General features: G+C 38.7%; 1 protein-coding gene across 1 annotated transcript in view; it reads right to left on the bottom strand.

The window, feature by feature from the left end:
• Window positions 1-15,063, bottom strand: part of LOC128736966 (ubiquitin-like modifier-activating enzyme ATG7) — a 63,590-nt gene that overhangs the window by 45,637 nt on the left and 2,890 nt on the right. The window contains exons 6-7 of the mRNA XM_053831487.1: window positions 9,852-10,010; window positions 9,417-9,605 (exon numbers count right to left, since the gene is read on the bottom strand). Of these exons, the coding sequence (XP_053687462.1) occupies window positions 9,417-9,605; window positions 9,852-10,010 (348 nt within the window). The remainder of the gene's footprint in view (window positions 1-9,416; window positions 9,606-9,851; window positions 10,011-15,063) is intronic.

Here is a 15,063-nt window from a genome sequence, read left to right on the forward strand (position 1 = left end):
ATATGGAAAAATGGGGCTGTATGCAGCGGAATTATCAGCAAATGTAAAAGATTTAAAATGTATCCATCTGTTGGTAGTCAAGTAATTCGAGGTCAAAATTGGGGTATTTTTTAAAATCAAAGTTCTACAGTTCCTAAACATGCAAACATAGAGCTATACTATATTCAGCAAAGTTGTGTATTTTTACTATTTGTACAACTTTGTAATACATGAACCAGTCATACAACAATTACAAAAAGCGCTAAAGTAGAAACACTGATTTTACACATTCATTTACAATAAATAAAATTTTTCCATCTTCGCTGAAGAGATAGAAGGTTGCTGTCTTCAGCAAAATTTCTTGTAATAAAATGCTCTAAAACTTTGCAGAACACATCAATGCGTAATATTGGAACTGAAGACAAATAATTTTTTTATTTCACTTTTAGGGGGATTAATCAAAATTTAAATTCTACCAGACGATAGAGCTTTCAATTTCAACAAACTCTTCCAAAGGTTCGATAAACCTAAGACCAAGTTTTGCCAGGCAAAACTATAGTGCGCACGTTTTTTTTAGTTTTGGGCTATTGTGCGCGCGAGTAAACCGTGTTACAAAAGTTGGCGCGAGTGTTCGAGGGTTAATATCTTTTGACCGGCAAAACCAATTCTTATGAAATTTCGCAGATACATTCGCAGTGTCAAAACCTTTCATTTGATACTAAAATAATTGAAACTTGATACATTATCTTAGTCAAAATTATAAATTATTGTTAATTTTGATGTGTTGAACACGTAACCATAACTTCATAACTTCCATAACTTTCAAATTGAACGTCCAATCAAAAAACAAATCAATAATGATCTATTAGGCTATATTGCCTCTCAAATGAGACTAATAGCACAAAAATCGGTTTAGCCATCTCTGAGAAACAGGCGATAATTATTACCTTGTCAAAACAGGTTTTTTAAGGTTAACTTTTAAACTACTTGTCTGTTCTCAATAAAACTTCTTGACAATTTTTATATTATAACAAGAGCTTTAATTTGGTACTAAGATCATTGAAATCGGTTGTCTAGTTCCGGAGAAAATCGTGTCTGGTAGTTTTCACATTTTTACTCATAACTTTTAAACAAAAAGTCGGACCATGAAACAACACAATAGTGATACACTAGGCAATAGTACCTTTCAAACAAAAGTAAAATCGAACGAATCGGTTCAGCCATCTCCGAGAAACAGGCGATAGAAAATTAAGCGCACACACACACATACATACATACATACACACATACACACACACACACACACACACACACACACACACAGACATTGCTCAATTCGTCGAACCTTATCGATTGGTATATGTGACTCGGCCCTCCGGGCCTCAGATCAACTTTGTGTTTTTCGACCAATTTTTAAACCTTTGTTATAGTATAACAAAGGTAAAAAGGGGAAAATTTGTATATTAAAACATCCAGAAACTTGCAAAACTCGAGATTGTGACAAAGGTCATCCGAGATTCACGATTTATGTACAACACAGTTTAATTTGTGACAATGCAAAGTTTGTCGGGTCAGCTAGTTTATCATAAATTTCGATATTAACCATATTCCACAAAACTTATTGTCTTTCTATCCATATTTTTACCTTTGTTATACTATAACAAAGGTTTAGGAATTGGTCGAAAAACACGAAATTGATCCGAGGCCCGGAGGGCCGAGCCACATATACCAATCGACAGGGTTCGACGAACTGAGCAATGTCTGTGTGTGTGTGTGTGTGTGTGTATGTGTGTATGTATGTGCGGGGCGCAACTTTTCTATCGCCTGTTTCTCGGAGATGGCTGAACCGATTTGTTCGCAATTACTTTTGTTTGAAAGGTATTATTGCCTAGTATATCACTATTGAATTGTTTCGAGGTCCGACATTTCGTTTAAAAGTTATAAGTAAAACGTGAAAATTACGTGACACGATTTTCTCCGGAACCAAATGACTGATTTCAACGATCTTGGCATTGAATGAAAGCTCTTGTTAACGCTAAATTTTTCGGGTAAATTTTATTGAAAACAAACAAGTAGTTTAAAAGTTATCTTTAAAAAACCTGTTTTGACAAGGTAATAATTATCGCCTGTTTCTTAGAGATGGGTAAACCGACTTATGCGCTATTAGTCTCATTTGAAAGGTAACATAGCCTAATAGATCACTATTGATTTGTTTTTTGATTGGACGTTTAATTTGAAATTTATGAGCAATTGAATACAACACATTAAAATTTACAATAATTTATAACCATTTCATCTAAGATGATTTATCTAGTTTGAATTATTTTTGCATCAAATTAGAGATTTTAATGTTGCAAATATATCTGCAAAATTTCAGAAGAATTGGTTTTGCCGATCAAAAGATATTAACCCTCCAACACTCGCGCCAACTTTTGTAATACGGTTACTCGCGCGCACAATGGCCCAAAGCCAAAAAGACATGCGCACTAGAGTTTTGACTGAGAAAACTTGGTTTTAGGTTTATGGAACCTTTGGAGGAATTTCTTGAAATTGAAAGTTCGATCGTCTGGTGCAATTTAAATTTTGATTAATCCCCCTAAAAGTGAAATAAAAAAATTATTTTTCTTCAGTTTCAATATAACACATTGATGTGTTCTGCAAAGTTATAGAGCATATTATTACAAGAAATTTTGCTGAAGACAGTAACCCTCTATCTCTTCAGCGAAGATAGAAAAATCTTATTTATTGAATATGAATTTGTAAAATCAGTATTTTCTATTTTAGCTCTTTTTGTAATTGTTGTATGACTTTTTCATGTATTACAAAATTGTGCAAATAGTAAAAATACACAACTTTGCTGAACATAGTATACCTCTATGTTTGTTTGTTTAGGTACTGTAGAACTTTGATTAGAAGAAATGCCTTAATTTTGACTCCGAATTACTCGACTACCAGCAGACGGATACATTTTAAACATTTTACATTTGCTGATAGTTTTGCTGCATACAGACACCATTTTTCCATATGAAGAAACGAGAGAAAATTCCAGTTGGGGTCAATTGCGGTACACCTCACATGCTGATTGCTTCGTTTCTGTGATGTCAGTTTATGCTGATCTATTTTCCCAACAATTTAAAGTATTAATGCATTGAATAATTATGACATTTTGCTCATAACAAGGTAATTGAAAAATATACGTTAGTTAAACAGCGATTTGTAACTTTATAACAATATAGCAAAACCTCAAAAACCTACACGTGTTGTACAAAATTCAACAGTGTGAGTAACCGAAGGTTAATAAAAATTGATGAAATTTATTCAAGAAAACTTTATTGATGTCAATCAAAAAGAATGACATTACAGGAATTTATGCATAGTTCAAAAACCTATAAACTAGACCTTTACTACGCAATGTATATGTTAAAGAATAATATTTCCTGTTACAACTTGCTTTTACTTGCACTTACTCAAATTAGTAACAACCAACTTACCCTTACTCAGTAATTTCATGAAAAAAGGATCTATCAAAATTTACAAGTGCTGCTATTTTGTTCAAATTGTGTAAACTTATTCAATTTCCAACAATTTTATGAAAACCAACGCACTACGCAACGTTAACCAATAGATGAATTATGTTCCGCAGACGTGTCGATTTCTATCTCAAATAGCAAGTAAGACCGTATAACAAAGGTTCCTTTCACCACTAGGTGGATTAAATCGGGTTTTTTTTTCCGTGTTGGGTATTTTTATCACTGCGACCATTTGTTTGATCTATTGTGATATATTCCCCGTTTTATTATAGCTATGTTGTCAAGATGACGCACCACTAGCAGAAGTGATTGTCATTGTTTGACTAATAGCATTTGTCCAGCCCGGTGATGCACTTCGGATGAAGTGCACTACTGCGCTGGGAGTTGTTCTCCAAATATCAGAGGGTTCTAACAGCCCTCTTTCGAAGAACCTTAATCTTTTATTGAGAATTGCCGGACATCGGCATAACAGGTGTTCCGAGTCTTCTTTTTCTATGCCGCAGAAGCGACATATATCATCATGAAGTTTTCCCATTAGCTTCAGATGATAGCGGCTCGGACAATGTCCTGTTATAAGACCAGTATAAATGCTTAGATTCTTCGAAAGCTCCAGTATTTTGCGAGTAATTGAAACGTTTGGAGAGATGAAACGTTTCGACTGCCTAGCATTGAAAGTGTTATTCCAATTTGATTCCACTTTCGTACATTCCCATGCTTTTAGCTCCATTTTTAAAGCAGAATCAGATAAGCAACAGAAGGGCTCAGGTCCTACAAATTGATGAGATGATCCGAGTCTTGCTAGTGCATCAGCTCTCTCATTTCCATCAATTCCACAGTGACCTGGGACCCAGTACAAGTTGACTTGGTTACGACGAGACAATTTTTGGAGTGATTGAATACATTCCCAGACAAGTTTTGATGTGCATGTCGCCGACTTTAGAGCGTTTAGAGCTGCTTGGCTGTCGGACATGATGCATATATTTGAATGTTTATAGTTCCTGCGCAAGCACACAGTCGTACATTCTATAATTGCTTGTATTTCAGCTTGGAATACAGTTGGCCATCTGCCCATAGAAATTGACATCCATATTAGTTAACTTCACGTTTGTGTTCGCGACTAACCCTTAAAAATCATTTAAAGTTAAAAAGGGAATATTGTCCAAAATATATTTCGAAGAAAAAGCAAACATGTATTTTGGACATCATCTTGGCTTGTGAGGAATGAAAAGCAAATTTGATGTCATTTACTGACCGCAAGCAGCATATATCATTACGTGCACGCACCATAATTCTTCAAATCATTGTAACATGAATCCTCCTTCCAGTGGCACTAATTGTCTTTTTAATTATTTTCAAAAAATATTTTTTATGCTCAAACATCTCTGAAACGATGATATAGAGATATGCCTACGTACTTATTTACAGGTCTTTTAGCATTAGGACTACCGAAGGAGTTTTAAGAAAAAGTGCATGGTAAATAACATGCAGCAAGACAAATTAAAAGCCATTGGTGGGGGGGAAGTTGGTGGTTTCAATCCAAAATCACGTATACACAGCGACAGCCTTACTAGAGTCAACGTAGATTATGGAAATTGACCTAATTTGTTCCTGATTGAAAAAACCCTTGATGCCGAATATATAGATGTAAGGTGTCTTCGGCAAGAAACTAGATCAAGACTTGATCTTGACTTGACTGCATGGAAAAAAGAAGTTTTTAATTTTCTCTCTACGTTGCGCTGGTTGATACATAATATTCTTGTATACATTCAGGGTGTCGACTCAAATCCAAAAATAAAATTCCCTGACTTTCCCTGATTTTCCCTGATGCTTCAAATATTTTTCCCTGACCCTCAAAACTCGAATATCAAGCTTATTTGGGTGATTTCTGGCTTAAGTTTTTAATCCTTTAGCATGGCTTATGCGAGCTGCTGAAAACTAAAGCTAGATTTCTTCATGTTTTACGAACACATATCAAAGATTCTTAACCTATTTCTTACCAACGTTTCGAAAACGCCCTCTTCTATCGAGTATCGAGGGACAGTTATGTTTGAGGTATCAACTTGAATCCAAAGAAACAAAGATTGAGAAATAATCTAATCGACCTGTTTTTGCACAAAGCTTAGATGTTACATACAAAAAAATACAGCCGTGTAAACATAACAAATCTTGCTAATTTTCAGTCAGCTCAAACTAGTAACTTTACCGCTGCAAGGTGGACACATTTCTGCGAGTTTTCAGTTAAACTAAAACAAAACTTTCCTGGAAGTTCCAGCTTGTTATCTTTGCTGCAAAAAGCATGGGGTTAAGGAGATGATTCCCCAAAGATTTTTGGTACAAAAATGTGCGTTTTGCTGGTTCGAGGTACGGCAAAACTTTAGCTAGATATATTATTGGAAAATGTCCAAATGGCAAATATTTTAACCCTCAATGGTGAACAGTTAAGACTAAAGCTGTGTGTCACGATTTCGGATTGCAACTATGCAACTCGAGAGCAACATTGACTCGAAGGTAGTTCGGTGGCCGGCCGTTCGGTCCGATGACCGTATATGGGTGTTGAGAATTAAGGCAAATTCTTCAAACTACAGCTTAATCAACGTATAGTCACCAAACAAATCATAAATTCGATGGTACTAGGGACGAATTGAACCACTCAGTTAGCTTCGAGGTACGATGCTGTTCTAACAAGCCAGTTGTGTTCGAATCTCGGCTAGCTGGTTTTTGTTAGACGGAATCAGTAGGATCGTTGCACTGACCCCGTAATTTTCCTGTACTCTAACAGTAGGCTGCGAAGTCTGTCGATAAAGAAGGATAATGTCTAGTGACGGTTAAGACTTTGCTTTGCTTTGCTAGGGACGAATTCTATGACAGGTTCGAAAGGATTTATGTGGGGTGTGCACGACTTGAAAATTCAAGACTCTAGCTCCCAGATCGATCGTGTTTAACGGTCAAAACTTTTTGGAAGTCGCAATATACAGTCTTTTCTTAGCGACTTTGAGCACTATCTCGACGTAAGATCCACGCAAGGTTATCGAAATCGGCGAAGGCTCGCACTGAGAGGATGTTGCATTTCAACATCTAGCGGTTTACGGCATATGACGATGCAGTGGAGTACACCAGAAAGCTTGATCAACGAATCGCAGAGCAGCAGGACGAAAGGGAATAAGACGTAAGTAGGCTGTGGAGGATCCGTCATAGCGCCAACAACTACGAGGGAAGTGATAGGCACGACGTGGGGAAGACAATCACCCTTATTCCGCGAGTCACGTGACTCAATACGACAATTGTCATTCGCCGTGACTCGCCACGGCGAGTCGAATTGAGTGCTGTCACCTAGGTGACAACCGTGTTACCTAGATATCAACCCCGTGTCACCTAAGTGACAAACCGTGTCACCTAGGCGACAATTGTCACCTCATTCGCGATGACTCCAAATTAGTTACGTCACTCGCCTCGCAGAATAAGGGTGAGTGTAACAGCTTGTTTGATGTCGAATGCCAGAAAATGACAAATGAGAAGAACCAGGCCAAGAGTCGCATGCTCACTGCGGATCACGTCAGAACAGAGAAACATGTAAGCTTTCTGCGTATTACGTAACCAGCTGAACCAGTCCCGAAGGTTGCCAACTCGCATAAACGCAAATTCTACAGAACGTTAATGCTCCCGGTAACCCTTAACGGACATGAATCATGCACACTGAAGGAAGATGATCAATGCTTGGGACTTCTGAGTGTAAAATTCTGCTATTGGTGAAAACGCTGTAGATCGCGTGTAAATAACAGTATGTATCCCGCTTTGTGCTCTTGATGTCTGCACCGTGAAGTGTGTGAGACCTGCCATTGCCGATTTCGAGCACTACAGCGAGTGAAGTCTGACAATTGTACGGCGCAAAACAAATAAAAAATTTACGGCAAACTGAAAGATAATCGAATCGCTACTAGACATGTAACAAGTTTTAATTCAACCGATCAATCTGCGTATATTTTACACGAAAATTGATTTGATTCGAAAGTTGATCAACAATATTGCCGGGTAAACAAAATTTCCCTGATTGAATTTCGAAATTCCCTGATATTCCCTGATTTCCCTGATCCAAAAATGAATTCCCTGATATTCCCTGATTTTCCAGGTTTTTTCAGGAAATCGACACCCTGACATTACATCTTGTAAATCTGAAACAGTTTTGGGTTGTCTCACTATGTATGCTACGCTGTCACATGAACAAGTTTCTCAAAGATGTCAATCGAAAGTTAAACATCAAACCAATTATTTAGGTGATGATCACGAGAAGAGTACATGCAAAATAGGCACTTATATACTAGCGCCGCGTAGTGCAAAAACTTCAACAGCATTCTTTAAAATAAAATCATCTCTAAGGTTTAATATCATATCTTATGGCAAATACAAGTAGATCCGTGTATATCAGGGTTGAATTGAGAAAATTTGTATACAATTGCTATAAAATCTGAAAGTATATTCTGAATATAGCAATTTGCAAGGTGGCTTTCATCACGAAATATAGTGTTTACAAGAAGCTCACATAAACGCGAGCGCCGCATGGTAAGACAACACGGCACTGTTTTCCATACCACCCGGAAGGCCTAAGTCACTTGAACAATTGTCTCGAGAACGGCATTTCTCTATATACCATCACAAGATACAGCATATTCAACAATATTACAGATACACCAGCGCCACGCGGCAAGAAAATTCTAATCCTGTCCAGAAGATCTTGATATACTGGAAAACTTCGCCGAAGACACCAAATATTACATAACGCCAAAAACACCGTTTTCATAAACCCCCCATCCCCTTGCAATGATTTGTAACAATTGTTTCGTACACTCCCACCCATACCGGAAACGCGTAACTTTTACAGCTGTATGTATACTCGATCGTTCTGCCGATGTTTGCGACACGATAATTTATTTAAATTTAGCTCACAAATGTCGGGTAATTTGTTTTTGCGTAATTTTATGCATATTTTATGAACAGTTCATTTTTTTGATATATTTATCTATAATGTTACGCGTAACATTATCGCTCAAAACCCCCTCCCCAAAAAAATTGTATAAAAATCTGCAACAGAAATTCAAGATACCTGCACCCCCTGCTGCGTTACGTAATATTTGAACGGCTCCACATGTTGCGAAATATTATTGTATGACTATGAATTGTATTCTAATGCGAATTCTATATTGACATAAAGGTAACAAATCTCCATGGTGAGGTAGAAGAGAATGTGTAATATTCTAAAAGCGACGAAAAACAACAAAAAAGTTGGTTTTGGCGAGGGTGATAAATTCAAGTCATTACTGTATTAAATAAGTCGAATAGTTCAAATAGTAAGGATAGGTGTCAAATCTTTCCTATTAGAAAATATAACAAATTTTCATTATGGCCATACATGATGTCCAAAATATATTTTGAACAATGTCCAAAATATATCTAGAATGTCCAAAATAATGGTTCAAAATATCATTTGTTTTGGAAATCTATCTATATTTATGTCTTATCGGTATACCCTCATTGGACAGAGATGGTTTTAATTTATGTACCTACTGTCAAACATTTCACTTTTATGTTTATTAAAAGAGATATTTCCTATTCTATCGAAATGCTTTCTTAGCCTGTCTAAAAAACATAAATCACCCTACTACTACTACAATCATTATAACCATGCTCATCCTCATCGTCAACATTATCATATTATCATCATTATCATCGTCATTATTATCATCATCATCGTAACCATCGTCATCATTTCACACTGCATTTGAAATTTCTTGAACAATTCACAGTTTCAAGAATAAAATTTTTTTTCAATTGCATTGGAATTACACGTATTCGCGAAATATTAGTGTAGTGAGTATTTTCACTCATACTTCAGAATCATATTTTCACATTTACCTTACTATGAAACGCTGCTAGCATTGTCGGAAGCCATCGACTTTCCCGAGAGTCAGTGAGCAAAAATAGCACATCATGTGTTTTTATCAAATCCTTCAAAATATCCAACGTAGCATTGGTTTCGTCGGCCTGAGATTCTCCAACCGGATGTCCTGGCATAGGGATTTTTAGACAATATCCTGTAGAATTCTAAAAACACGACTTTAATTTATCATTCGTTACTAATTATAACTGATCCAGTTTAACGTAACCAGTCAATACTATTAGATGTATTCATTTTATAAGGATCAATAGTTGCTATGACTTATTGCGATGAACTGGATATATACTGTATTAGTTGAAGTACAAAAACATTTTCCTACTTTTAATGGGTTGTTGGTTTTATAAATACCCATAAAGTCGGATAAAGTTTATCATACTTCAACCGCTTCATACAATACAAGGATGAATCTGCTTAATTCTTTCCGCGGCGGTGGATGCCTTAGGCTTTCCTCCTTCTAACGCATCTTCATACAAGAATAAACTTTGCCGAACAGGGTTGGATAAAGAAACACGTCCATAATCTACAAATGTGATGTGCTGTGCTCCCCATGCCTGCGAACAAAACAAGTTGATGAATTAGATTTTAGACAAAATCAAAACCTAAAATTATGTTTGAATTTGATTAAAGTTTGGCGTCTTTTGTGTACGGTGTCGAGTTGAATTCACATGGCGGCCTAATTTTCAAGGCTCGATCCGTGTAAAAAATTAAGCTGCTTCTTTCATCAGCGTAAGTTGATCAATTAAACCCTGATAGGTTTGTACTGTCTCAAAATCGGTTTCTAAATCCAATTGTTTGCAGTGTGATGTAGGTATGCGCGGTAGTTATTTGTAAACGGCTGTTTCACTGTTTGACTTGCAATATGTGAATTCCGGGCCGATAGAGATGTACAGGGGGCGTAAGGTTTATGTGAGAAAAAGGGGCTTTGTTTCTTAAATTATGAAATACCTAGAACGAACGCGTATCTGTAGCCATAAAAATAGATCCTATAGGCGTCGCCTTAGTGGCAATCTACATAACCCAAACTACTACGAACATTTAAACATATTCGGATTGGAATATTTGACATCGAACAAGGCGTCGAAAGAACAACGACGAATGAAAATTCGTTACTTGCAGTTGCAGATCGCTGAAACCAGTAGGTATCGATTGGGTCGGCTATAATACGACTCTGTATGAATACGCATGCTTGCCGTTTCATTAGAAGTGTATAGTGAAAAGATGTGCTGTTTGTTGCGGATAGTTAAACACCGTTTTGTTAGTTGCTTATACTTAGCAGCTACAAAGCTGGAATATATTATAATTTCAATTACAATTGTGTTTACCAGGTAAGTATTTAATTTTAACTTACATTTTCAGTGTTTTTTCACTATTTACAGGTTCTTTATCTACTGGATTCGGAAACACGGGCAATCTACAACTACAGGTAAGTATACAAGTATGTACTTTCAGGTTACGGACTAGTAACGCGACGGTAAGTAATTTCTTTTATTCAACCTATCTTGACTGGAATAAACTGTATTTATTTCCGACTTTTACTGTACTAGGTGAACTAATTACTTATTACTGCTACTGCTACTGCTTTCAACTGTTGACTAAACTATATATTTTACTGCAACTTTATTTACAACTGATTCTGCAACTAGCGATATCGATGTTCGGTTTATTTACAAGCGACTGTCATTCCGTCAATGTATTCGCTCGTGAAGAAAGGTAAGTTGTTCACTTTTTCACCATGACGAGGGGCTCGTCAACATACCCCGACCCGTGAACCACTACCGTTTCCGAAGCGACTACATCCACATCCTTATTGCCCAACATATTTAGCACTTCTCAATTTCACGCTGTTTTATCGAACACTACTCTAGCTGTTTGAACTGAGGCGCACCTGCCCAAGTATTCCTAAAATTCTCTGCAGAATAATTCGTGCCATCAGCTGCGTCACACCGACTAGTGTGTAACAGCGTATGATGACGTAAGCGGCACCCATCTATTCCGCACTCTCTCTGTGAACGACACGGCCATTTCCGATGCGGAATCAAGCACAATCGGCACAAATTCTTTTGCCGCATTGCCTTCCAGCGGGCTCCAATATCCAGGGACTTGAAATTGCAGCAATTCGCGATCTGATGACTGTCCCTCTCGCAGTACGAACGAGCGTTCGATGCCAAACCGCCGACTGCATTGTCCGTGTACGACGTGGTCGGTGACTCACTCCTGTGAACGAACAGCCTTTCCTTGTGCGGACTGTCCGTGCTTGATTGCTCGGTGTAATTTTGCACGAAATCGCTCCCAACGCACAGCTCAGAAGCCAGATTTACTAGCTTAGACATGAAGGTGTTGAACGTCGCCAGGTTCACGCACATGAATCCTTGTTTGAAGGATGCCCACTGCATTTTCAACGGGGTTGGTAACTTCTCAATCAACTCCTGAAGCAGCATGGGGTTGGACAAGTGAGCTTGCTGATCGGTCAAGACAATATGATCAACGAGATTCTGAATCACTAAGCCGTAAGCAACTATGCTGGTTAGGTTTTCCGACTTCGGTGGAGGAGCATTCCTGACCTTCTTCAGCAACGAGCTGATGAGTATCTCGGGCCTTCCGAAGAGCTTCTGCAACGTTGCCATTACGTATGGAACGGATGCGGGCAAGAGCAGACGGCTTTTAACTGCTTCCAATGCCGCACCCACTAAACTACGCTGCAGTCGAGCTAAGTTCTCGGCATCCGTGTATCCGCAGACTTCCGTCGTGTTCTTGAACGAACTCAAGAAAATTGGCCACTCTTCGGGATCCCCGCTAAACCTCGGTAACTCCCGCGGCATGACTTGCCTAGCCGCCAACTGGGCGCTGGTTGGTCCTATTATACTGATCGATGGACTTATCACAGCTTCGCTGACTCCTACAGCTGGTATCGTAGAAGGTCCTACTCCAGATCTCGTTACTGGGAACGGAACTGTTGTTTCTGGATACGGATATGACACTGAATTCGCGGAAAACGCCATACTAGATTGAGTATACAAGGGAGGATAACCTGACGGTGGCCCAATGAAAGTTGTTGGTAACCCGAACGAACCTACCGTGGAGAACGCCATGGGATCTACATACACCGCAGGCGCAGGATGAAGAGAAACTGGAATCGGTACTTGTGACGATCCTTGTTGATGTACATAACCTCCACTCACATCATACGGGTTCAAGCCAGCTGCTCTCGGAACATTTGTTCCGTAAATGGCACTTGACCCGTACGAAATTACCGGAATTAACCCAGCTGAACTCGCAATCATTTCAGAATAAACCGGTGTTTTACCGAGACTACTGGGGAGATTGTGGATCCCGCTGCCCATAGAAATAGGAATCCTTGGAATCGTCGGAGCACACGAGACAATCGTCGAAGAAACAATTGGGATAGCAACTACGGACGTAACCCTATTTTCACTAACTGTTGCCACTACCGTCACTGGATTCGTCGATATGGTGGATACACATGTTGAAATACTTCCAGGTATCGGTGTAACAGCTAAAGCTTCGTATGACTTCGTTAACGAAGTGACGGTACTACCGGGAACGGGGATAGTTGGATCCGAATACAGCATACCCTGATTCAGTATAATCATCTGGGAAGAGGTTCCTACGGTCGTGGTTGGTGGTAGCGCAGTGGTTACTGAATTCACCTTACTGACGGTTGCAACTGGTAGGGTATCTTTCTGTACCGGTATAGATGGCTTGGAATGTCCAATTTCGTCCCTCTGAGCTTCCTTGGCGGACCACTCCTTCCTCCGATCGCGTTTACTTTTCACGCTGACTTCACTTTTCCTACTACACGACTCCTTTTCGTCCTCTATCTGCACCATCAACTCGTGTCTTTGCTTCAGGTACTCCTGCTCCTCGTCTATCTCCTTCAACTTGGCCTCTTCTTCCAGCTTCCGCATACGTAGTTCCTCTTCGGCACGCTTCTTTTTCAATTTCCGTTGCTCCTCTAGAAGTTGCAGACTGAGCTGCAATTTCTGCGACACTCGGCTACTCTTGCTGACCGACGACTCGTTGAATGATACACCTGACTTCGATGCAACATCCCAATTTGCCATGCAATCACTGCACTTCCAGCTTCTATCTGGCTCTGCAATTGAATCAGTCACGCCCGCGCAGCAAAAATGTACCCAGGTATCACACCCGTCACAACACACCATGCCTTCCTGCACATCGGTACGGTCGCACTTTTTGCAATATTGCGTATTGCTCGCGGCGGTCGTATTATTGTTCCCGTCCGACATTTCGAGACGCGACCTAGCTTGCCTAACAGCTGATTAACTCTAACGGTACTTAAGACTATTTTTACAACTAGCAGCTTACAACGGCTGGGCAGAATTAAATGATACTGACTATTTGTTATAGTTCAACTCCGGTCCGCACTCAACGCTGCAGATGAAACCCGTTGCTCCGGCAATGACGTCCTATTTGCAGGTTGGTAAACTCCAACAAATCATCCAACTTCGGATGAAAATCTTTGTAGAATGTTGCGGATAGTTAAACACCGTTTTGTTAGTTGCTTATACTTAGCAGCTACAGAGCTGGAATATATTATAATTTCAATTACAATTGTGTTTACCAGGTAAGTATTTAATTTTAACTTACATTTTCAGTGTTTTTTCTCTATTTACAGGTTCTTTATCTACTGGATTCGGAAACACGGGCAATCTACAACTACAGGTAAGTATACAAGTATGTACTTTCAGGTTACGGACTAGTAACGCGACGGTAAGTAATTTCTTTTATTCAACCTACCTTGACTGGAATAAACTGTATTTATTTCCGACTTTTACTGTACTAGGTGAACTAATTACTTATTACTGCTACTGCTACTGCTTTCAACTGTTGACTAAACTATATATTTTACTGCAACTTTATTTACAACTGATTCTGCAACTAGCGATATCGATGTTCGGTTTATTTACAAGCGACTGTCATTCCGTCAATGTATTCGCTCGTGAAGAAAGGTAAGTTGTTCACTTTTTCACCATGACGAGGGGCTCGTCAACACTGTTGATAAAATAGGATTGAATTGGTAAAATCCCTTCAACGTGGGGAACCATGGGTAATAAAAAAAATCTTTAATTTCAGTAAGGTAGCAGGAAAGCAATAGTTTGTGTTCTTGATTTTGTTAAATTGTTTTCAAATGTACAATCTTTTGAGAATTAAACGTATGCAATGTTACTACTTTGATAAATGTTACATACAACGCATGTAGCATGTACAGTCAAATTTCGTTAATTGCACTAAGCTTATCGCCGATTTTGACAAAAACCTTAATTAATTAAGCTGAGCTGTTTTCACTAACAGTTCAAGTTTTGTTCATGTTATCTTTTGGCTTAATCAGGTCAGCCCGACTAACGAAAGTTTTTCTCAAAATCGACGATAAACTTGGTGCAATTGACGAAATTTGACTGATATGTTGCATATAGCATGTATACATGAAGAATCGAATGATTTACATGCTACTATCTCTACAAAGAGACTTACGTAGTCCTGCGTCACCTATATATGCGGTTGTGTCTTGTACACAACCCCTCTGATTGTTGCTATGATCGCTGATGAATGGGTAATTTGCTT

The sequence above is a fragment of the Sabethes cyaneus genome, chromosome 2 (genome assembly GCF_943734655.1).
Source record: "Sabethes cyaneus chromosome 2, idSabCyanKW18_F2, whole genome shotgun sequence".
Lineage (NCBI taxonomy): Eukaryota > Metazoa > Arthropoda > Insecta > Diptera > Culicidae > Sabethes > Sabethes cyaneus.